At 40.6% G+C, this 25,661-nt stretch overlaps 1 protein-coding gene across 8 annotated transcripts in view; it reads left to right on the top strand.

The window, feature by feature from the left end:
* sytl5 (synaptotagmin-like 5) overlaps positions 1-25,661 on the top strand; it is a 347,258-nt gene that overhangs the window by 301,834 nt on the left and 19,763 nt on the right. For 7 of the 8 annotated variants that reach the window (XM_068040626.1, XM_068040631.1, XM_068040625.1 and 4 more), the window contains 6 exons: positions 337-454; positions 9,450-9,556; positions 10,376-10,477; positions 12,327-12,392; positions 24,619-24,797; positions 25,011-25,113. In XM_068040626.1, the coding sequence (XP_067896727.1) occupies positions 337-454; positions 9,450-9,556; positions 10,376-10,477; positions 12,327-12,392; positions 24,619-24,797; positions 25,011-25,113 (675 nt within the window). The remainder of the gene's footprint in view (positions 1-336; positions 455-9,449; positions 9,557-10,375; positions 10,478-12,326; positions 12,393-24,618; positions 24,798-25,010; positions 25,114-25,661) is intronic. The other variant, XM_068040632.1, reaches the window with a different exon arrangement.

The following is a 25,661-nucleotide window of genomic DNA, read 5'->3' on the forward strand; positions in this document are numbered from 1 at the left end:
CTGAGTGCCAGAAAGGAACAATGTAGAGATAAATAGCTGTATGTGCTGTTTTTGATTTTTTTAAAATATGTTTGTAGTTGAAGTTTTGATTTAAAAGTTAAAATTTTTCCTGAATACTGGAAGCCAATGCTAAGCTTGGTACTGGGTGTTGCCATGGGAACTGAGCTCTCTCTAGTCCTGAGACTGTGTTCCATGCATCTCCCCGTGCACTGAAAGTATCGTTTAGTAGCATTTCTGATTCTTCAAGACTATCATATTGATTTATAAAAGGGATTTTAAAAAATTAAAAGATGCAGCAAATATCTTTCAACAAAACTGTTTTGCATTGATTGGTAGGCAGAATCTTCAGGAAGTGTTGACACTTTCCCAGTGAGTAACAGTATGCCTGAGGATCTGGCCAGAGGAAAGCAAAATGTGCCTACAATAGCAATTTCCAAATATTCCATTTCATCAGGTGCGTGCACGTCTTAATAACTTCTTAAACATGCAGTGGTTAACTCATTATTGCACTACTGAAGATATAGGTTCAATTCCCAAGATGTTCAATGAATTTATTGACCCCTGGCTGGGTTGCATGATGCGATGAATGGGTCATTTCATTAAGATACCATGTCTTACCTTCTGCAGAAAAAACAAGAGGAAAGGACAAACTGCAGTGATACATTGGACTGTTTCATGGAACTGATGCTAGTCACTGGGCCAGTTACTTCTGTTGTTTTTAGTGTTCCCCACACCGACCTAGTTGATATTAGATTATAACAAGTTTGTCTTGGTAAATATTTCCATTCCACCCTAGAAACAACCAAAATTACACTACTTCTAATAGACAGGCAAATAATGAGAGAGCTGATTTCAGTTTTCAACATATACACTTCCAATGAGGACTTCCGAAGCAGTGTTCCTCTTGTTCACCCCCTCATATGGAAAGCAGTGATCATAAATAGAGACCTAAACTGTATTCCTTGATTCCCAGCAGCAACAGGTCCCAGCTGACAGAGGAGCTGACGTCCAAGTTTGTGTTACTGGCATAGAATCTCCCCTACCAGAAATGCACATCCATTAATGAATAGGAAGTTATGGGTAGGGCATCCCAATTTTCCAGTGGGTGACAATCCCCACTGATGTGAATTCATAAAATTACTGCCATGTTCTCAAGAAATATGGGCAAAGCAATTAGTCATCAGCGACAGAAGGAGGCCATTCTGCCCAGTGAGTCTATGCCGGCTCTCCACAGAGCTATTCAGTCAGTTCCACTCCCCCACTTGATCCCTGTAGCCCTGCAAGACTATTTCCTTCAAGTGGCCATTCATTTTCCTTTTGAATTCATTGATTGTTTCCAGTTCCACCACCCTTGTAGGCAGCAAGTTCCAGTTCATTACCACACGCTGCATAAAAAAGTGCTTCCTTACATTCTCCCTGCATCGCTTGCCCAAAACCTTCAATCTGTGACCCCTAGTCCTTGTACCATTAGTTAATGGGAACATTTTTTCCTGGTCTGTCTAATCCAAGGCTGTCATAATCTTGCACACTTCAATTAAATCTCCCCTCAATTGCCTTTATTTTAAGGAGAACAACCTCAGCTTTTCCAACCTAACTTGTAATTAAAATCCCCCATCCCTGGAACTATTCTGGTAAATCTTCTCTGCACCCTTTCAAGGACCTTCACATCCTTCCTAAAGTGTGGTGACCAGAAATGGACACATTCTAATTGTGGCCTAACCAGAGATTTATAAATGTTCAGCATAACTTCCCTGCTTTTGTACTCAGTGCCTTTATTTATGAAGCCTCAGCATAACCACTCTCAACATGTCTGCCACCATCAAAGATCGATGCACATGCATCCCCCAGGTCCCTCTGTGCTTGCACACTCTTTAGAACTGTGCCATTAAGTATATATTGCCTTTCCCTATTCCTTCTGCCAAAATGCATCAACTCACACTTGTCAGTATGAAATTCCATCTGCCACTTGTCTGCCCATTCTGCTAGCCTATCTAAGTCCTGTTGCAGATTGTTCATATCATCTTCACTGTTTGCCATACCTCCAAGTTTGGTGTTATCAGCAACTTTGAGATTCTACTCTGAATTTCAAGACCCAAGTCATTTGTACATAGCAAAAATAGCAGTGGTCCCAGCACTGACCCTTGGGGAACACCACTGTCTACCATCCTCCAGTCTGAAAAACAACCATTTACTGGGACTCGCTGTTTTCTGTCCAAAGCCATTTTTTTTATCCAATTGGACACTGACCCTCCTATTCCATGAGCCTCAGTTTGTTAACCAACCTTTAATGTGGTATTTTATCAAACTTTCTTAAAATCCATATAAAAAATATCCACCACATTCCCTTCATCAACCTTCTCTGTTACTTCATCAAAAATTTCAATTAGATTAGTCAAGCATGATCTGTCTTTTACAAATCTGTGCTGGTGATCCTTAATTAACTCAAACCTCTCCAAGTGTCTGATTTCCATTCCCCTCCCCCCTCCCCCATCCCGGATTATTGTTTCCAAAACCTTAACCAACACTGATGTTAAACTAACTGGCCTGTAGTTACTAGGACTCTCCTTACACCCTATGAATACAGATGTCACATTTGCCACTCTGCAATCCTGAGGCGCCTCCCCTGTACCTAAGGAAAATTGGAAGGTTATGGCAAGCCATTCCGCTATCTCCATCCCCACATCAGCAACCTGGGATGCAAGCCATCCAGACCACGTGGCTTTTCTACCCCAAGCATAGTCTTCCATTTCAGTACCTCCCCCCTCAACTTTTACCCTATCCATTGCCTCTACTCTCTCCGCTTCTACCAATATTTTGTTTGATTCCACTTCCTTAGTGAATATTGATACAAAATACTCATTAAGTATATGAGCCTTGCCCTGCGCCTCTGAGCATATATTACCCTCGTCATGCAGGCCCCCACCTGCCAAGAATGAGACACATTAATTCGCCACATGAACATTGATTTTTAAACTGTTACTGGAGTAAAGAAAGAACTTGTTTTAAAAAAAAACAGACCCTTGACTGGAAAGACATTTGCACAGTAACAGACAGTACTTGGAAAAGACAAAGGGGCCACTCCCTGCTCCAATTTCATCTACAATAGACTTTTGATTACCAGGCATTGAAGGTAGAGAGGCTAGCATTCCAGGTTAACTACTAAGATGGCCGAATACACAAACATGACTAACTGGCTGTTGGAGGTTTTTGAATTTGAATTTGAACTTGCCACAGAGAATTTGAACTCAAAGCTGTTTGCTTCTGGACTGAAAAAACCTCTCTCTTGCCTGCTCTCATCTCGTTCTCACCAGCTTTGGAAACTATTGAAGACATATGAACCCCAAGAGAGAAAAGTCTCCTGCAGTGAACAAGGTTTAAGAATACTGGGCCCCAGCGAAAAGCAAGATCTACCTTCAAGCAAGGACTACAGCGAGCTCAAAGCACACTAACAAAAACCCCTCTTCTGAAATTGCTTCAAACCTCTCCACTATTTTTCTTCTCTTTTCTGTCTCTATTTGCATGTGCGTATCGCGTGTAACCAAAAGCGCTAACCGATTTAGAGTTTAAGTTTTCATATAATTTTGCTTTTCTTTAAACCTAAGAAAGCCTGTTTGTGCTCATTTCTTTGCCTTATAATTGGAAAGCGGTGAACAAGGATTCACCAAGGGGGAGCTCAAAACAGTGTGTTTAAAAATTAAAACCCTGTTACAATAAGACCAGGTGAAAGCTGAAAGAGACCCTTAGGCACCTTTCTCACCTGGTTGTAACACCCTCTTTGTCCCCAATAGGCCTCACTCCACATCTCACTATCCGCTAACGATTTACATGCCAGTTGATGATTTTTGGGTTCTCTTTTATGTTGACTGCCATTCTATTCTCATATTCTCTCTTTGCCAGTCTTATTTTCCTCTTCACCTCCCCTCTCAACTTATGGTATATGGCCTGGTTCTCACTTGAAGAATTCACCTGACATGCATCAGATAACCTCTTTTTTTTGTTTCATCATATTCTCTATCTCCCTTGACATCCAAGGAGCCCTGTTACTGGTTCACTTACCTTTCATCCTCGTTGGAATGTGCATGAAGCCTCTCTTCCTTAAAAATAGCCCATTGTTCTGATAAAACTCTTCCTGTCAGTTTTTGGTTCCATTCTACCCTGGCTAGATCCCTTCTTATCGCATTGAAATTAGCCCTCTTCCAATCTAGACGTTCTACCTTATTTTGTTCCTTGCTTTTCTGCATTACTAGTCTAAACCCTAAGATATAATGATCACTCTTACCCAAGTGCTCCCCGACAGACACTTGGTCCACTTGACCCACCTCATTTCCCAGCACCAGAACCAGCAATGCCTCCTTTCAAGTTGGGCTGAGAACATACTGATCAAGGAAGTTCTCCTGAACACATTACAGAAATTCCTCCCCCTCCTTACCCTTTAGTCTAAAATTATCCCAATGATATTTGGGTAATTACAGTCCCCCAATATCACCACTCTATAGTTCTTGCACCTCTGTGATTTCCCTGCAGATTTGCTCCTCTGTCTCTCTTTCACTATTTGGTGGCCTACAGAATATCCCTAGTAACCTGATCATACCCTTTTCGCTTCTCAACTCTAACCAAATAGATTTTGTCCTTGCCCCTTCAAGGACATCCTCCCTTTCCAGCACTGCAATGTCTTCCCTAATCAGGACTGCCACCCCAACTCCCTTTTTTCCTTCTCTATCTTTTCAAAACACTTTATATCCTTGTATATTAAGTGCCCAGTTCGCACCATTTTTAAGCCATGTTTCTATTATTCCAACTGCATCATATTCGCACACTGCTATTTAGGCTTGTAGCTCACCAACCTTATTCACCATACTTTACACACATGCATTGTAATCCTGTCTTTGTGTTCCTTGTAGTCCTTCTTAGTCTGTTCCCATTTAATACAGAACTATTCCCTTTTCTAGTACTGTCTAACACTCACATTATGCACTTAATTCCTCTTTTCTACGTCTATATGCTGGTGTGCATCCCCCTGCCAATTTAGTTTAAACTCTCCCCAACCACACTAAAGTCTTCCAATATCAACACTCTTTAGTTTTTGAGAGAAATGTAACAACCTTGGCTTGGTAGGATGGTGGTTAATCTTGCACTCCACAGAAAAAGAACTTGTCTTTGCCTTAGAAGTCTATTGAAGTAATCTACTTAATCAAACGTGGTTAAAAGGCTTTGTCTGAGAAAGATTCAGGGCCTGACATACACCTGAATGTCAATTAGCCCAATTCAGAATGGGCACATAGCAGATTCTTAAACAGCTCTTCTGCTCTAGCTGAACTCATTGTGTAGGAGAATTGCATTATTATGTTTTATACAATGTTTTGGCACATGTGCAGAAGAAATAGCTCAGTACCACACGTGTATAATTTTCCTCGCTCAGAAAGCAAGTGATTAGCAACAATTCCCTCACAGATATCAATATTCCATTATATTATAGAATTCAGCAAAGGAGGACCAAGGGATTGATTAAGAAGGGGAAAATAAGAGTACGAGAGCAAGCTTGCGGGGAACATTAAAACTGACTGTAAAGGTTTCTATAGGTATGTGAAGAGAAAAAGATTGGTGAAGACAAATGTAGGTCCCTTACTGTCAGAAACAGGGGACTTTATTATGGGGAACAAATAAATGGCTGACCAACTAAATGCATACTTTGGTTCTGTCTTCACAAAGGAGGACACAAATATCATACCAGAAATGTTGGGGAACACAGGGCTTAGTGAGAGAGAGGAACTGAAGGAAATCAGTATTAGTAGAGAAATGGTGTTGGGGAAATTGATGGGATTGAAGACCGATAAATCCCCAGGGTCTTACGGTATGCATCCCAGAGTACTTAAGGAAGTGGCCCTAGAAATAGTAGATGCATTGGTGGTCATCTTCCAAGATTCTATAGACTCTGGAACAGTTCCTACAGATAGGAGGGTAGCTAATGTAACCCCACTATTTAAAAAGGGAGGTAGAGAGAAAGCAGGGAATTATAGAGTAGTGGGGAAAATTCTAGAGTCCATGATCAAAGATTTTATAGCCGAGCACTTAGAGAACAGTGGTAGAATCGGACAAAGTCAGCATGGACTTACGAAAGGGAAATCATGCTTGACAAATCTACTAGAATTCTTCCAGGATGTAACTAGTAGAGTTGATGAGGAGGAGCCAGTGGATGTGGTTTATTTGGACTTTCAGAAGAGTTTCGACAAAGTCCCACATAAGAGATTAGCGTGTAAAATTGCGCATGGGATTGGCGGTAGTGTATTGCGATGGATAGAAAATTGGTTGGCAGACAGGAAACAGAGTAGGGATAAATGTTTATTTTTCCAAATGGCAGGCAGTGACTAGTGGTGTACCACAGGGATCGGTGCTAGGACCCCAGCTATTCACAATATATATTAATGATTTAGATGAGGGAACTAAATGTAATATCTTCAAATTTGCAGATGACACAAAACTGGGTGGGAGGTGAGTTGTGAGGAGGATGCACAGAGGCTTCAGAGTGATTTGGACAAGTTGAGTGGGCTAATGCAGATGCAGCATAATGTGGATAAATGTGAGGTTATCCACTCTGGTAGCAAAAACAGGAAGGCAGATTATTATCTGAACGGCTATAAACAGAGTGGGGAATATGCAGCGAGACCTGGGTGTTCTCATACACCAGTCGCTGAAGGTAAGCATGCAGGTCCAACAAGCGGTACAAAAGGCAAATGGTATATTGGCCTTCGTAGCGAGAGGATTCGAGTAGAGGAACAGGGGTGGCTTGCTGCAATTATACGAAAGGGAATTGAGGCCTCACCTGGAATATTGTGTGCAGTTTTGGTCTCCTTATCAGAGGAAGGATGTTCTTGCTATTGAGGGAGTGCAGCGAAGGTTTGCCAAACTGATTCCTGGGATGGTGGGACTGATGTATGAGGTGAGATTGAGTCGGTTGGGATTATATTTGCTGGAGTTCAGAAGAGTGAGGGGGGAATCTCCTAGAAATCTATAAAATTCTAACAGGATTTGACAGGTTAGATGCAGGAAGGATGTTCCCGATGGGGGAGTCCAGAACGAGGGGTCATAGTCTAAGGATACGGGGTAAACCTTTCAGGACTGAGATGAGGAGAAATTTCTTCACCCAGAGAGTTGCGAGCCTGTGGAATTCATTACCACAGAAAGCAGTTGAGGCCAAAACATTGTATGTTTTCAAGAAGGAGTTAGATATAGCTCTTAGGTCTAAAGGGATCAGAGGGTATGGGGGGAAAGCAGGAACAGGTTACTGAGTTGGACGATCAGCCATGATCATAAAGAATGGCGGAGCAGGCTCTAAGGGCCGAATGGCCTACTCCTGCTCCTATTTTCTATGTTTCTATATAGTTCAGCTAATAAATCCTTTCTCTTCAATCCCATCCTCAAATTTTCCTTGACATGGTACTCTGTTAAATGTGAACGCCACCTGGCACAGTAACTTTACTTGGCTGTTGTGATTTAATCAGTGAGAGAGAAAAGTCATGAAACGGGCAACATCAACATGGTGATTTCATACTCGAGGGCAGGGTTGGCCAACCTTTTCGGGCGGAGGGCCACATTATGATTTTTGCTTGGCCCGAGGGGCTGGTGAGCAAATTTTGAAAGATAAAGGCATTAAAACTTTATCTTAATGAAAACAACAAATGTGCATTTTTGTGAAGAAGCTTTAAATGAAAAGACTAATTTATTGACTTATTTTCTCGTCACTAAATTAAAAACTGATTTAGTGACATACCTGGCATTATTTTTGCTTGCGTAAGTAGTCAGTCTCTGCCCACATATTGATGTAGCGATGCAGAGTATTCTGGATAAATATCCATCTGTCAGGAATGATCTTGATCTCTTTCAGTCTCTGTCTCTCCCTTTCCCCGTGTCACCTTTGCTGTGTTGTTCCACCCCCCCGTGTCGTCCTTGCTCGGTGTTGTTACACCCCACCCCCACCATGTTGCCCTTGCTGTCTGTGTTGTTCTTTCTCTCTCTCTCTCTCTGATAGTTGCACTGAGCAGGAGCACTCAACACAGCAGCTTCGTGGTTTATTTAAAATCATCGTGCTAAGTTTCACAGCTGACAACTCCTGAAGCAGGAACTTATTCCCAAAATCGAACAGATTCGGGATTTTCCAGCGAATTTTTTAAAAAGTCAGAAAACCCTGAATTTATCAAAGTTGGGAGGCGCGTTCCTGCTTCAGCAGCTGTCAGCTGTGAAACTCAGCACGATGTTTTTAAAAAGGCCACTTGGCAAGAAGACGACAAACGGGAATTTTCCATCTCCGATCACAAAGCCCTGGCAAAGATGAGAAACGGCCCCAGGTACAGTTTACACCTGTGGGCCAGATGGTGACCTTTGGCGGGCTGGATCCTGTCCTGCGGGCCATATGCTGGACAACCCTGCTCTAGAGCATACTCTAGCCAGTCAAGGCAATTGTCATGCAGGCCCCCACCTGCCAAGAATGAGGCATATTAATTTAGTCATATGAACATTGATTTTAAACTGTTACTGGAGTGAAGAAAGGACTTGTTTAAAAAAAAGCACCAGACGCTTTGCTGGAAAAACATTTTTGCATACTAACAGACAGTGCTTGGAGGGACAAAGGGGCTATTTCCCTGCTCCAATTTAGCCCACAATGGACTTTGAGCACCAGGTATTGTGTGTAAGAAGAGACATTCCACGGTCGGCTAAGACAGAAGAATCCACAAACATAGTAAGACCAGTTAGTCACATGACTAACCTGCTTGGCAACCTTGGTTTTTCTGAATTGTACAAAGAGTTTGAACGAGAAAAGACTGTTTGCTCCTGGAGTGCGAAGACCTCTCCTATCTGCTCCCATCTCTTTCTCACAAGCCTCTGGACCCACTGAGGGCACATGAACCGCAAGAGAGAAAAGTCTCCTACATCGAACAAGGTTTAAGAAGAATACTGGGCCCCAACAACAAGCAAGACCTACCTACAATCAAGGACTTTACAGCAATCTCTAAGAACAGTAACCAAAACCATTTTCAGATATTTCCTCAAACTTTTGCACTTTATTATTTCTTCTCTTTTTTGTCTCTATCTGCACGTGTATTGCGTATGTAAGCTAGCGTGGGCATAATCCGTAAGCGTTAACTGAATTTGAGTTTAAGTTTAATGAAGTTCAACCTTTTTTTTGTTAAACCTAAGAAAACCTGTTTGGCTAGTTTCTTTGCCTTATAATTTGAAGTTAGTGAGCAAGGATTCACTAAGGGGGAGCTAAAAAAAAAAGTGTGTTTAAAATTAAACCTAGTTATGGTAAGACCAGGTAAAGGTGGAGAGGGAATCCTAGACCCCTTTCTCACCTGGTCATAATACAATGATGATTTAGACTTTCAGTACATCTTTGTCGAAGGCAGCCTATAATCTGTTGTTCTGGCCCATAATATTATGTTTCTTTGGTACAGATCGCAGTAGATCTGAGTTGGACCTGAGTGGATCTTTTACATCAGGGAATGAAGATTCCATTAGCCTCAGGAGTAAATCTGTACCTGGAAGTCTTAATGAAGCCACGGTCAGTTAAATACATCGTGTATTCATGGGCTACAATTTTTTTTTAATATTCTTAAATGCAATTTCTAATAACATAAACTTCCACAGATGCTGGATGAATTCAATTAACTATAGTTATTGCAAAGTTATTAATTATTTTGTATTTGTGTATAATGACTTCATTATCTGAAGATGGTAGTACAGTAAGATATTGGAACAATTTAATACTTTTTAAAGTAAGCATAAAATAACTTCTGGCTAGTTAACCAATGACTCAGATTTTGTGTTAAATATGTGCTGTGGCAGTTCGGGGCTATGGCCTAGTTTCTTAGTATCTGGAATAAAATAACGATGTATTTTTTTAAACTTTGAACTACATGTAGAGGGTGATACAACAACATGAATAAATATTTTTCGAAGGATAGTGTGTCTTATAAAAATGTGTCCATTAAGTAGTTGATATTTGAGTTTATAGTGAAAAAGAAATAGCAAAATGACCTCCTGCTGTGTACTTGGCTACTCTATCCTGCATAGTTCTAGCTAAGGTGGCTCTAGCCTCTGTTTAAAGCAGCAGCAGCAACATTTTACCTAAATATGGTGTATCCAAAGTACTGCACTGAACTTTTCTCTATTGCAATGTAAGGAATGAAGTAAAGGTATCGTATTTTTTTCCAATATGGCTCGCATTTTTTTTTCTGGTCTTGTACATTCCTGTGTTTATGGTATACAACAAAATGTTAAATAACAAAAGCTTAAACCCAAGCAATTTTTTGCATAAACAGCGGTTTACAAATATCAATACAATTCCCCTATAATCACTGTGATGCTATGTGGCTTTTAGGAGTACCTTGAGGAAGAGGAAGAAGAAGAAGATATTGATGACTTGGTCTCGATGTATCGTCCAAGCAGTGGAAGAAGCAGTCTGGGAAGTGGATTATCTGTGGTAAGTTTGGAATATCACTAAATTGACATGAATAGTTACTGTTCATCTATGTTTGTCTTTAATGAGAAAACTTTAATGTAGCATTTAGTGTACTTCCTGGAACTTTAGCATTATTACTGCTTTAAAGTATTGATGTGGTGAACAGTAAATTAAATGGAGAAATGGTTTAGACAGTGTCTTTTCACCTCTAGAATGAAGTTCAAATGAAGTGAAAGTATCCTCTGAACGCTACCTGTTAATACTGTGTAAAATGGGTTTGGACAGTTGAAAACCAATTCCTAGTCCAGTACAAAAGTATCCCTGATTTGGCACTGGTTGGCAATTTCCCCCAGAGAGAGGCCACATGAAATTGTGTTAAATAAATGGGGGGAAAACGTTGCACTAGTGCAGTAGGGGGTGGTCATCTTAGGTTGAGGCAGAGCAGAAGATTATTTATTCTGCATCTAACTGCATTACGATGGATCTAGAAATTTTTGATATTGATACTTTGGTGCCTGAAATGGGTTTATAATCTCCAGCCCTAGCATCCTTTACGTTGATGAGCTAAGTAAGTCAAGTACTGAGGTCTTCAGTACACAGATTCCTGAACCTTACAGCAATATTATTCTGAGAGTTGTAATGCTAAATTATAATTAACAAATATTATACTGAATTCTAAATATATGCCAGGATCTGGTACCCAAAGTGTTTTGAACAGGAACCAACTATGAAAATGGCAGACAACAAATCTAAAAAGCAGCAAAAATACATTTTAAGAAAATATAAACATTCAAAAGTAAAAGATTATAATAAAGGGCAGAAGTATGCAAAACAATTACCTGAAGTTTCTTAGTCTTGTGTTTTGGCAGAAGCACACTGAGAAGCAGAGTCCTCACTGCACAAATATAGTAATGATTATTCAAACGAATTGTGAAAGCAGTCAGTTTGCATTAAAGATCCTGAGAAACATTGTGATAAATAAATGTAACAAAAATGACATCTAAGGGTGTCATTTTTCCTTGAATATACAGTAATTACACTGTAGATTAGTGCAAGTAATAGGACAATGGGAATACTGTTGAAGAGGCATATTGTGATGAAAGTGTTTTTGACGCTGCGCAGGGTAAGTTCAATGATTCAATATGACAGGCATCATGGAGCTTATGATAATGTTAGTAATTACATGTTTGAACTGTTTCGAGTTGGAATCTAGGTGAGATTAGGTCACTTTTATTTCAAAAGACATTTTAGCAAGATGTTATAGCCTCTTTCAGATGCTGCCATTCTATCATACAAATAAGATAGCAAGTTAAAATTTGTTTGTTAGAGGAAATTGTTGCATTTTTCAAATGAATTGTTACATAACGTATGTTTAAAAACAAATATTTCACATTAGAAAGGGATGCAAGCAGTTCATCCATCCACCTAACTTAAGTGTATCCACTGTTGGCACAAAGTACCAGTGGGTCTACTGACCAGGAGGGTTTTGTCATCTTTCTCAGCTGAATGAAGTTGCTTATGAGAGAACAACCATGCTGAAGATGGAGAGAAAGAGAAATATTTTTGTAAAAATATACTGTTGCCAGAGTTGCTAACAAATGAGTAACCAGAAAGTCTGAGTGATACTATTCCATTTACACAAGAAAATATGCCTTTATTCTTCTGCTTATGTGCAAGTTCTAAATACACAAGATATGTGTATGTGAATTATTTTTGTTTCAAACAGCTCTTTCAAATGTGTCAATGTTGGAAATCTTGCCTGTGTGCAAATGCTTTCAGTGGTGTGCTTCCTTCAACTGTGATACTGTGTTCTCACTATCACTGTGCAATTACTTTGTATTTTCTTCAATTATTGCCATGTCCTATAAAGAATTGCCAGTCAAGCTCTGACAAGAAGTGGACATTCCTTAATGTACCTGATCACGATGCAGAAACAGTGAGTTGCTTTGCTTGCAGATTTATTAAAGCATCTATTTTCTCGCTTTTATCTTTTTACAAATACATCTTTTAAGCACATGATTTGCATTTTAGGTGACAAACAGTAAGGTATGTTTATTAACTACCTCCCAGCACTTATCTTTTTTAATGCATCCTTTTCCCAAGAGACATGTTCCGAGAATATAAGCTGATCTTTCTGGTGCATAAATGAGGCCTTTACAGACAGAAAAGGTCAACATACTCTCAGCACTCTGCAGGTTGCAAGATTTGGTCTCCCATTCAGCTGATTGCTAAAATGTCAAGTAACTCAGATACAGTTTATCATTTTAGTAGTTAATTGCTGTACAATTCTACAGTCTTTTACAGGTCCCGTATCATTCTATTGTTCATTTTGCGCATTTACGTTATTTCACAAAAATGTTATGGGCAGCCATATTTCCAAAAAATGTCTGAGGAACTATGTAGCCAGAGACTAACAACTGTAAGAAATAAATGGTAGATGCCATTGTTTTGCTCAAAAAAAAAGTGAACATTCTTCTCTTATCTTCTCTCTCTCTTAAACAGTTGATAACCATGTACAAATACATTTGAATTGAATAGGTCCTTTACAAACATTTAATGATTTTGTAGAGCAAAACATCTGTATTCCAGATGTTGTTACATGATTACCCAAACCTTCAAGAAGTTAGGTGTTAACTCTATATAATGAGACTGATGCTGAAATTTGCCATTATGTTAGACGAGCTGACTGAATATTCTTTGAATTAGGAAATTTAACAACCATGTAAGCCTATGGTCTAACACTAATGTGCATTGTTAGCATGGGAAAGAGGCACAAACCTGTATCCTACAGTTAATATCCTTCACCACCTAGTTTACGTTTTACTAATGTTAAGGTTCAAAGGATAGCTCAGAAATCAAAATTTGAAAGTGGCGAGAATTAACCTCTAAACCAGAAATTTGAGTTTGAGTCCCAAGGTCCACTTATTTACATGATTTTTGCTAGTGGGCATTAGATGGAACAGCTCCCATATACTTATTGGACAATTATAGAACTACATTGACTGTGATTGTGGACAGCTTGCAGGTCAAAACACTCAAAAGTTATACATGGTTCTACACCCTAAAACATAGAAAACCTACAGCAAAGAAGGGGTCCATTGTGTCTGTACCAGCCAAAGAGAGCTATCTAGCTTAATTCCACTCTTGGTTTGTAGCCTTGTAAGTTATGGTATTTCAAGTGCATATACAAATTTTTTTTTTAAATACAATGAAGGTTCCTTCCTCTACCACCCTTTCAGGCAGTGAATTCCACACCCCCACCATCCTCTGCATGAAAAGATTTCTCAACTCGCCTCTAACCCTTCTACCAATCACTTTAAATCTATACCAGTAGTTATTGACCTCATTGCTAAGAGAAATAGGTGTTTTTTATCCACTCAATTTAGGCCCCTGTTACGACCAGGTGAGAAAGGTGTCTAGGGATCCCTTTTTAGCCTTCACTTGGTCTTATTGTAATAGGGTTTTAATTTTTAAACACTGTGTTTTGAGCTCCCCATTGGTGAATCCTTGTTCACTTTCCAATTATAAGGCCAGGAAATTAGCATAAACAGCTTTCTTAGGTTTAAAGAAGAAAAGTGAAATTTATTAAAACTTAAACTCAAATTCGGTTAACGCCTTCGGATACACTCCGCGCCCCACGCTAGCATGCATATGCGATACGCACATCCAAACAGAGACAGAAAAGAGAAGAAAAAATAAAGTCAAGAGATTTTGAGGCAATATCAGGAGATTTTCTTGTTACTGTGCTTCGAGTTCACTGTAGTCCTTTTGTAGGTAGTCTTGCTTTTTGTTGGAGCCCAGTATTCTTCTTAAACCTTGTTCACCATAGGAGACTTTTCTGTCTTGGGGTTCATGTGTCTGCAATGGGTCTTCAGTTCTGCAAGAAATAGATGGCAACAGACAGGAGAGAGATGTTCTCATCCAGGAGCAAACAGCTTTGAGTTTTAAAACTCTGTGGCAAGCTCAAATTCAAAAAACTCCAACCGCCAGTTAGTCATGTGACTAAACTGGTCTGACGTGTATTGGGGAAGCAGGGACTGGTTCTTTTGTTCCAACACTGTCTGCTAGAATGCAAAAATGGTTTTTCCAGTGAGGGGCCTGGCAATTCCTTGTGATAGGCCCTCTTTTCCTCACAACAATTTTAAGTTTTAATGTTCATGTGACAAAATAATGTCTGCCTCATTCTTGGCAGGTAGGGGCCTGCATGACAGCCCCTCAATTTTTTGCCCCGCAATTAAATCTCCCCTCAACCTCCTCTGTTTCAGTTCCAAAGAAACAACCCCAGCTTATCCAATCTTTCTTCAAAGCTAAAATTCTCCAATCCTATAAACATCCATGTATATTTCCCCTGTAACCCGATCATATCTTTCCTATAATGGATACCAGAACTGTATGTAATACTCCAGTTGTGGCCTATCTAGTGTTTTATATCAAGTTGTAGCATAATCTCTCGCTCTTTTATTCAATGCCTTGGTAATAAAGGAAACTATGCCTTCTTAACCAGCTTATCTATCTGTCCTGTTACCTTCGGGGATCTGTGGACATGCACCCCAAGGTCCCTCCGTTCCTCAAACTTTCTCAGTATCCTACCATTTATTGTGTATTCCCTTGCCTTGTTTGTCCTCCCCAAATGCATTACCTCACATTTCTCTGGATTGAACTCCACTTGCCACTTTTCTGCCTACTTGGCCAGTCCATTGATGACTCTTTCAGCCGTCAATGGCTTTCTTCCTCGCTGTCAACCACACAGCCAATTTTTGTATCATCTGCAAGCTACATTTCAGTCTAAATCATTGATATATGCCCTGTAGAACCCCTTAGGAAACAGCCTTCCAGTCCTACAAATATAATTTGTTTCCTGCCATTGAGCTAACTTAGAATCCAACTTGTCACTTTCTCTTAGATCATATGGGCTTTTAGCTAAAATTGATGTAAACTACCCTCATTGACCTTCCTTGTTACCACCTCACATTCAATCAAGTCAGTCAGGCACCACCTTCCCTTAACAAATCTATGCTGACTGGCCTTAATTAATCTGTGTCTTTCTAAGTGATGATTTGTACTGTCCCTCAGAATTTTTCTCACACCAAGGTTAAGCTGACTGGCCTGTAATTACTCAGGCTATCCCTTCCTCCCCTTTTAAACAACAGTACAATGTTATCAGTCCTCCAGCAGCACACCTGTAGCCAGAGAGAATTGGAAAATGGTCAAAACTGAGAAATACCACACTCTGGAAGCATCATTAAGGCTATAGACACATTTGTTCAGTTTCCATAGTTTACAATTCCAGCTGTGGGAAAGTCAACTCGAACATCACTATCACCCAGTCACTCTTCAAAACCCATCACAACTAGCCGCGATTTATCCTTATAAGTCCCATCGGGAAAGACGTTTTCAGTACAAATCCATCCATGTGACGAGGCTTGCTGTCCCCTATCTGGTACCTCAGAATAAACACCAAACTCTCTCCAACTCTCTAATTCCTTGTGTTTTGCTTCTCTTAGTTTATCCTCAAATTTATTGGCAGCCACTAAAACTTTGTGGTCATGAGGACTTCTGCTTCTAGTTCTATTCCAAGACTGCTCTCTAGCCTTCATTCCGTTGTGGAATCTGTTCAAACTACGGCCTCTAATAGCACTGTGATGTCTTTCAAGACTACTGCTATAAGATCTCCCTCGCACGCTATCAGAGGCTCTTTCTCCAGTACTGGATCGTTTCCTGACACAAGAGTCACTTCCAGACCCACTGTTAGAACTTGCCCTGTGCTTTCTTACTCTCTGCTCTTTCACCCAATTCTGCCAGTCCATGGACCTTGCTTTTTGGCCATCATCTTGAACATTCAACCAATATTTAAACTTGCCAGTAGATTTTCCTGCATGTCCTACAATTGTTGCATCCCTCCATTTATAAGACCCCTCTGGAATATATGTTAACTGAGTACCTACTCTGAGCAATTGTCCTTTGGATGCAATAGCTCTTTCTTGAGTGTCATGATCCCTCACATTACTATCCTACCCTTGGATCTACCTCATTCTGTTCCACAGGACCTTCATCACAAAACACATGATCGTTTGAGGTACAAGGTTCCTCGTTTCCTTCAATCAGCTGCTCGGATTCTGAGATTTTGTAATCAACCCTGATTAATCATGAGGAATGAACCTTAACAGTTTGATTTCCATGCTTGATAACTACGGTCTTACCATCACAACCTATTACCTTACCAGGGCGCTTTCATTCCCTATGGCCCTCTCTTTTATTACACACCAAAGCTCCTGAATTAAATTCTTCCTCAGATGGCCTTATACGATGCCTGAGAGCTCACCGAATTTTCTCAGAGACCTCAGCCTTGATGAAGGCCCATCTCCCTGCCTGTAAAGCATTTAAATATGCAGAAGAAATTTGAACTAATAGTACCTTCTAGAGCAGGAGGACTGTCACACAGTACAGAAGGCAATTTGGGATTCTGCGCATAGACCAATTGATAGGGACTATATGCCCCGACCGTCTGAAGTGAATTCTTTGCATGAACCACCCATGCCAGGGCAGTTGTCAACTTGCAGTTTGGTTAGTCAGCTAAGATTTTATGCAGCATTTCATCAATCCCTGTGTGATTCCTTTCACAGAGCCCATTGCTAAAAGGACTTTCAGCTGTAGTATTCATAACCATAATGTTCATGTTTTCACACATGTCTCTGAACTTGTCATTGGCAAATTCCCCTCCATCATCAGTCCGAAACTTAGCTGGTGCCCCAAGTCCAGTTCCTATCCATTTCTCCTTGATTTTATCTATAATCACCCTTTTGTCCTTGCTATTTATTATTGTAGAAAGACTAAATCTAGTTGCTAGGTCTATAATGTGTAGAATGAAAATATTCTTGTCTCTGTCCCATTACCTTTAAATCCATGGCAACTATCTTGTTAAAGTCACGTGCCAATGGAAGGCCAACAGTAGGATGTGATGGCATCCTCCGATACCTTTGACAGATTTCACATTTTTCGCTAAACTCTTCTATTATCCTCATATACTCTTCATCAATCACACTTGCATCCTTTAGCAGGGTTTTTAAATCTTTGACAAGAAGGGTGAGCAAATTGTCTGTGTAACCTTAAGACAATTTGCTTTTTATCTCTCTCATTCTTATCATCTGATGCCATTAATACTTCTCTAACACTCTGACCAGAAACATATGGTTTTGTTTAGGGGATACAATAATGCCCTGGCTGGGTAAACTGCAAATTCACTGACTTTCCAAAAACAATTGCTTTATCATGCTCCATATCATCTTTCATTTATGCCTTTATCATTGAAAGTTTACTCAACAGTAAAGTTATCTCACTAGAGACTACATCAGTACTGGTAAAGTGGCTTACTCCAGCTATTTTACATGGGATTACTACTCTCCTCAGTGACTTCAATGTGTTGTCATCACCAAATCTAAAGCTGGTAGTACTTTTATACTCTTTAACCTTGCGTTGGCCCTCACTACTGAGTGAATTCAGATAACATTGTAACCACTCTGTTCCACATACTGTCTATGTGCAAGCATTATCTAATACAGCACAATTGAATGAATCGGCAATGAATACATTCATCACAGGACTAAAACTCCTTGTGACTAGTACAATTCATTCAGATTCATCAGTATCTTCCTCTTCTGCCCAAGAATTATGGGTCATGTGCTATTTCGAGTACTCTGCCCCTCCACTTTGGGCAGTTCATTGCATAATGATACTTTGAGTCATACCTGAAGCACCTATTAACTGTTCCTTGGGCATTCCTAGGATTCATTCACCTAAGAATTGAAACAGCAATCAGTCTTCCACTGTAATAGTCAGACCTGCTAAAGATGCTTTCATCCTCATTCCTCTTGTCTTTAACTCTTCCATTGTACTTATGCCTGCTTCCAGTATCTAGACCATTTTGAAACCCAGTAAACATCAAGTCCTCCATTCTTTGTGTCACCACCGACTGCCCTGTTTGTTCTATCAGGGCTGCAGGAAATGACTGTTTCCCCTGGAATTTCTTTAAGGCAGCTGACATCGGATCTAACAGGAAGTCTTTGTCCAAGAACCAAACCCCAGTTAGAGCCAACAGCCTGTCCATATGCGACACCCTAGTACAATCTAGCAGTTTAAATGCTAGCACTGAACCAGGGATCTCTAAATTAAATTTCCTCAATCTTCTATAGTCTGTTAAAATTCACGATATATTCCTCCACTGAATAACCATCTGTTTTCTGAAATCTATCAAAGACTGACCATGCCTTATATGCATTCAATAGGTCATCTTTCTTGTAAATTTCATCCAAGAATTCTAACAGAAGATCCGACCCTTCATCAGTATCCAACTGACGAGCATCCAGTTCACAAAACACTTTACTTCTGATTTTACTTTTGGTAGGAAGTGACAATGCTAAGGCCATACCTTGTTTCCTCTTTGGTAGGGACATAACCTATGTCCACATATCTACTTCATTCTTCCACTGGTCATATGGTTCAGACTCAGAGAATGTCAGAGGGTAATCATACCCTGACAATTTATACCTGCTTTCTGCCATATTTTTCCACAATGGCCAGTGAGATTTTAGTTTCCTATGTTAAAAAAAAATCCTGGTTTCCATCCTGCAGCTTTAGGTAACCATCCTCTGCTACCATGTTAAATTCCAGTAATCTCGTTGTGTAAGGATAATGCTGGAGCCTATCTTTACTCTGTTTCACATTTATTGTACAGAGTAAAAGGATTACAAATATGTAACTCCTCACTCAAACACTCCACCAGTCTCAGTAAGAATCTCCTTATAAATGCTCAAGTAAGACCCCCAGTTAACACCCTCCTCCTGCATATAGTTAAACAATTGAGACACAATTAACACTCACCAAGTATTCAGAACTGAATACTGGTTAGTGAGCAAGATGCACTCAGGGGATTCCTGCACTACCTGCCTGGTCTTCCTTGACTGTCTGGCAGTCATCCATTCCCTCTCTGCCTGCACACTTTTAGGCTGTGGGATAACCACCTCCTGGAAATTGCAATCCATGTAGCTCTCAGCATCAGGGATGTACTGCAGTGTCACCAGCTGCTGCTCAAGCTCCAAAACCGAGACCTCTAGCTCCTCCAACTGACGACACTTCCTGCACATGCAGTTGTCCGGGCATGAGAAGTGTCCTGGAGTTACCACATGGCACAGGATGTACATTTCACAGGACTGAGGTGCCTTGCCATGCATATGTTTATTAGACTACTAACTAAATTGCTTAGTTTAACCCACTGCCCTAACTTAGAGAGGAAAATAAAAGACAATGGTAATACTAACCAATCACCTACCTGCTGTCCTGTGATGTTACTCTTGAGTTTTTTTAAAGATGCTGTAAGATGAGAAAAATAAGGCAAAATTTGTCAAATATTCAGACAGTAAGCTGTAATAGTCATGCTTTACACTTAGAAACTGCTGTTTTGAATGGGTTGGTGTTTTTGTGGATTATCCATCTTTCCGATACATTGAAGACTTTTAATATTCACTGTCCGGGCAGTATTCTGGTGGAACAGATCACCTGCCCTTTACAGAGCCTGAAATTTTTTTAATGAAAATCAGGCTAATCCAATAAAAGGCCCTGAAAGACTACTGTCTGACAGTGACGATGAAAATTTACAGCAATAAAAATCATCTTGAATTGGTTGAAATAGTTGATTTGTGAAACATGAACTACTATGGATATTATTCTGTGATTCAGTAAATTTACCACAAAAGTGCTCCACCCCTAAAAATTACCCATTATTTAGTATTAGTTCCGAAACAGTGTTTATATTCTTCTATTCTGAATGCAGTAAAGAGAAACATGCTTTTATCTCATTGGTTCAATGCATTACAAACCCTCTCAACCTGCATTAAATGGTGTTGGTAATTATTTTATTATGCCTATTAGCTAGATTATATAAAAGTAAATAAAAGGCTCTTTTCATTTTTATAAGTCTTCATATCCTGCATCCTATAGACTGTGCTGTGTCATACCAAGGAGAAAATATATTTGTTTTAAAACCTCTCACCCAAGACTACTGTCCACCCCATTCAATTAATGGGTAGTAATGAAATACATTCTAATATATGACAACATTTAGTCAATCTCAAATCCTGTTGTTAGAAATATTTAATACTTGCGAGTGTATAATTGTCAGTTTGAGGCGTACGCAGTCTTAAGTTATTGATTTAACCAAAGATCCACTGCATTTTGTACAAGATCACAATTATGGATGAGGAAGATCAATCTGCCCTTATTAATTCATCCAACAGACCGATCCTACAATTCCCCCTCACTGCCATATTTAATTGTTTCTGAGATGCATCCAGGGTTTTCACTTGCACCATTCCATTGGGAATTCCATTTGAAGTGTTGACCTCATGCTGTGTGAAGAATGCCCTGATATCAGTCCTATTGGGCTGGATTTTAAGGAGCCCTCGACATCGGGATCCATGGTGGGCGGGCGGGGGGTGGGTTCCTGAAGATGATCCCAAATGAGGCCCACTACAGACCTCGACACTGGCAGGGCCCGGCCCGATCCTCCCAGCGGCGGTGAGGCACCGTGGCAGCCCCATCCCGCTGCTTGGCAACAGGAGCACAATCACCATATGCAAATAAAGTAAATTAATAGATTTGCATGTACTTACCATTAATCTTGATGCCCTGCTGCGATCTTCGGCCCGGTGGCCGGCACTCTCGTGCCTTTAGATCCCCGTTTGGGGAAACGAGGCACAATACTGGTGGGGAGGGGAGAGGAGATAAGTTTAACAGTGTGGTGGGGGTGGGGGGGGGTGGAAACGGGGTCAAAATAATATCATGGATGTAGGGGATGGTGGGAAGGGTTGTAGTTTAAAGTTTGGGTGGGGGAGGTCACATGATAAAGGTGTTTTGGGGGAGGGTGAATAATTAATTTAATTGTTATTGAGGGTGGGAGAGGGGCAAAAGAAATGAATTGAATTTCATTCAATTTCTCCTTAAATATTTAAATTAGCCGGTAGGGCTACCAGCCCTATAAAAATGACGTCAGCGCATGTGCACAGGCAGTTGATGCCATTGCCAGGGACGGATAACTCACCCCCTCCACGTGATCTGGGTGGGAAGTGCAGCCCACCCCGGCTACTTAAATGAGCCACCGCCTTGATATTTCGGCGGCTCTTTGGTGTGCAGCCTGCATGGGCGGGCCACCATTTTTTTTACCCGCCGCACATGAAATTCAGCCCCAAGGTGTGTGGTCGTATCACAGCACTGTACAGTTTGATCATGACTTCATCTGCCTTCCATTCTGTTGTTTGTCTATTATGTAGTTCAACACTTTCTTGGCTTTTATTGATTGCTACTCTGTATTGGGGTAATTTTAACTGTGTGATAGTGTGAAACAGGTGATAGCAAATTTATAGTATGCTATACATCTCCCTGATTTTTCACTGAAAATAAAAATTGGGAGAAAGGAACAATGGGCTGCTATCACCCAAATTGCACTTTTGCACAAAGTCAAAATTACTCCAATTGAATGTTTGGTCCACTAAGAGCCCAAGGTCTCTATCTACTTTATACTTACTTATTTCAATAGCATCCATGTATTGCCGTGAACAACAGATGCCCCTCTACGTTGCTTTCATTGATCTCACCAAAACCTTTGACCTTGTCAGCAGACATGGTCTCTTCAGACTACTAGCAAAGATCGGATGTCCACCAAAGCTACTAAGTATCATCACCTCATTCCATGACAATATGAAAGGCACAATTCAGCATAGTGGCGCCTCATCAGACCCCTTTCCTATCTTGAGTGGTGTGAAACAGGGCTGTGTTCTCGCACCTACACTATTTGGGATCATCTTCTCACTGCTGCTCTCACATGCGTTCTTCAGAAGAAGGAATTTTCCTCCATACAAGATCAGATGGCAGGTTGTTCAACCTTGCCCGTCAAAGAGCGAAGACCAAAGTACGGAAGGTCCTCATCAGGGAACTCCTCTTTGCTGACGATGCTGCATTAACATCCCACACAGAAGAGTGTCTGCAGAGACTCATTGACAGGATTGCGGCTACCTGCAACGAATTTGGCCTAACCATCAGCCTCAAGAAAACGAACATCATGGGACAGGATGTCAGAAATGCTCCATCCATCAATATCGGCGACCACGCTCTGGAAGTAGTTCAAGAGTTCACCTACCTAGGCTCAACTATCATCAGTAACCTGTCACTCGATGCAGAAATCAACTATCATCAGTAACCTGTCACTCGATGCAGAAATCAACAAGCGCATGGGAAAGGCGTCCGCTGCTATGTCCAGACTGGCCAAGAGAGTGTGGGGAAAATGGCGCACTGACAAATGTTCGAGTGTATCAAGCCTGTGTCCTCAGTACCTTGCTGTACGGCAGCGAGGCCTGGACAACGTATTTCAGCCAAGAGTGACGTCTCAATTCATTCCATCTGCGTTGCCTCCGGAGAATCCTTGGCATCAGGTGGCAGGACCGTATCTCCAATACAGAAGTCCTCGAGGCAGCCAACATCCCCAGCATATACACCCTACTGAGCCAGTGGCGCTTGAGATGGCTTGGCCATGTGAGCCGCATGGAAGATGGCAGGATCCCCAAGGACACATTGTACAGCGAGCTCGTCACTGGTATCAGACCCACCGGCCGTCCATGTCTCCACTTTAAAGACGTCTGCAAACACGACATGAAGTCCTGTGACATTGATCAGAAGTCGTGGGAGTCAGTTGCCAGCGATCGCCAGAGCTGGCAGACAGCCATAAAGGCGGGGCTAAAGAGTGGTGAGTCGAAGAGACTTAGCAGCTGGCAGGAAAAAAAGACAGAAGCGCAAGGGGAGAGCCGACTGTGTAACAGCCCTGACAACCAATTTTATCTGCAGCACCTGTGGAAGAGTCTGTCACTCTAGAATTGGCCTTTATAGCCACTCCAGGCGCTGCTTCACAAACCACTGACCACCTCCAGGCGCTTACCCATTGTCTCTCGAGACAAGGAGGCCAAAGAAGAAGATGATATGTTGCTTATTTTATATCTTATGTGCCGTACTTCACAGGTGGTAGTATTAAATTTGATCTGAGACTAATGTATCCACATACTTATTTTGTCTGGCTCACTCTAATTTGACACAAAAGCAAAATACTGTGGATGCTGGAAATCTGAAATAAAAACAAAGTGCTGGAAATACACAGCAGGTCTGGTAGCATCTGTGGAGTGAAAAACAGAATTAATGTTTTAGGTCTGAGACCTTTTATCAGTGATGAAATAGTCATCCCAATGTTAAGCCCTGGGGTGCCCTCCTCAGTACCTCCTCCTGCCCCCCAACCCTGACACAATACCTCTAACAAATATTTGTTGCCTTTTACCGATCAACTAGTTTCTTAGGCATTTCAAGAATTTACCCTAAATCCCCACAGAGTTTAGGTTTGACTAACGGCCTTTCATGAGGAACTTTGTCAGATGGCCCTTTTAAGTTTAAGTACACTACATAAGAAGGCTTATTCAGCAAAATGCATCCTTCAAATACTATACACATGCATAGAATACAATGTCATCAACACATTTTGTGCAGAATCATTGTGTACCAGTAAAAGCCAAGCTGTGTGTTTATACAAATCAGCAAACTGTTCAGATTTGACTCATTCTTTTTAAATGACATATATATTATTGTAGTCATTTCAGCCATTGCAACGAGAAGTTGGACTGTCTAGCTAAATCAGACCTACTTTGGGATAGTTTCATAATTTTTTCAGTGTTGAACCAAAAAAACGATTCAGGTCTGGATCTGTGTGACTGACTATAGAGAAATGCAACATTAGGGCCCGATGAGGAAATGCAAGTAGATATTTTCACTCCACCCATATGATCAATTTGTAAAAGCAATCTGTATTGTAGCTGTGTTTTGCAGACCCAAGAATATAATTTATTAAAGTTACTTCTAACAATTGGGAATATCCTTATGATGAAAGGCAAGAGTGGAGCTGGAATTGTGGTATGACCTACCTGAGTCATTAAATAAACAATGATAGTACCAAGATTTACCTGATATTTCAATTCATCCTTGGTTTGACTTAGCATTAGCTGAAAGGATGATAAACAGAAACCCCCTTACTTAATACATGATCTGTTGATGCTGTGTTTATTTTTTTCTTCTTGTAGACCAGTTTAAATAGTATGATGAGTGTCTACAGTGAAACAGGAGACTACGGCAATGTGAATATCAGTGGGGAAATTCTCCTTGCAATCATATATAGCTACAAGAGTGGGGCACTAAATATTACTGTGAAGGAATGTCGCAATTTAGCAATTGCAGATGAAAGGAAGCAGAGAACTGACCCGTAAGTATTATCTTTCCCTTTTTGAAGAGATTGTTTGGTCTTTAAACAGAAGTAATCATCAGATGCTCTGATCAAATAGCAGTGGCAAATTCTGGTAGCTCTCCTTTAGCACATGAAGCATCATAGAATAACTTTATAGTGCTTATTTGCCTCATTTCAAGGGTGTTTATTGCTCTATATCAGAATTGATCAATTTCTTTACTTTACCTGCAGCTATGTGAAGACTTACCTCCTCCCAGACAAATCTCGTCAAAGCAAACGCAAGACTAAGCTTAAATCCAATACAATAAATCCAGTTTACAATGAAACGTTAAAGGTTTGTCAATTTGTTTTGGTGAATAATCAAATTATTAACTCCATTGGAAAGCTGTTTAATCTCCAATATTTCAAATAATAATTCAGTGCAGACTATTTGGACCGTCTTGGTTGTTTATTTGTCTCACCTCTGGCTAGCTACAACAATGTTTGAAATACACCAAGTAAATAATAAATGACAAAGAGTTTTCTTGAATTTCTAGACATTCGTCTGGAAATTCATTGGCTCCACGTCCATTTAACAGACACCTCGGTGCCCAGTACGGTGTATATGTGCATGCTGATTTCACTCTGGAAGTATCTTTTCTTTTGGGCCTCCTTATCTCGAGAGACAATGGATACGCGCCTGGAGGTGGTCAGTGGTTTGTGAAGCAGCGCCTGGAGTGGCTATAAAGGCAAATTCTGGAGTGACAGGCTCTTCCACAGGTGCTGCAGAGAAATTTGTTTGTTGGGGCTGTTGCACAGTTGGCTCTCCCCTTGCGCCTCTGCCTCTCACCATATTGAAGAATGCTGAAATGTAGGTGTCCAGGGTCCTGAAATAGGCTTCAA

The sequence above is a fragment of the Heterodontus francisci genome, chromosome 10 (assembly GCF_036365525.1).
Source record: "Heterodontus francisci isolate sHetFra1 chromosome 10, sHetFra1.hap1, whole genome shotgun sequence".
NCBI classification, from domain to species: Eukaryota; Metazoa; Chordata; class Chondrichthyes; order Heterodontiformes; family Heterodontidae; genus Heterodontus; species Heterodontus francisci.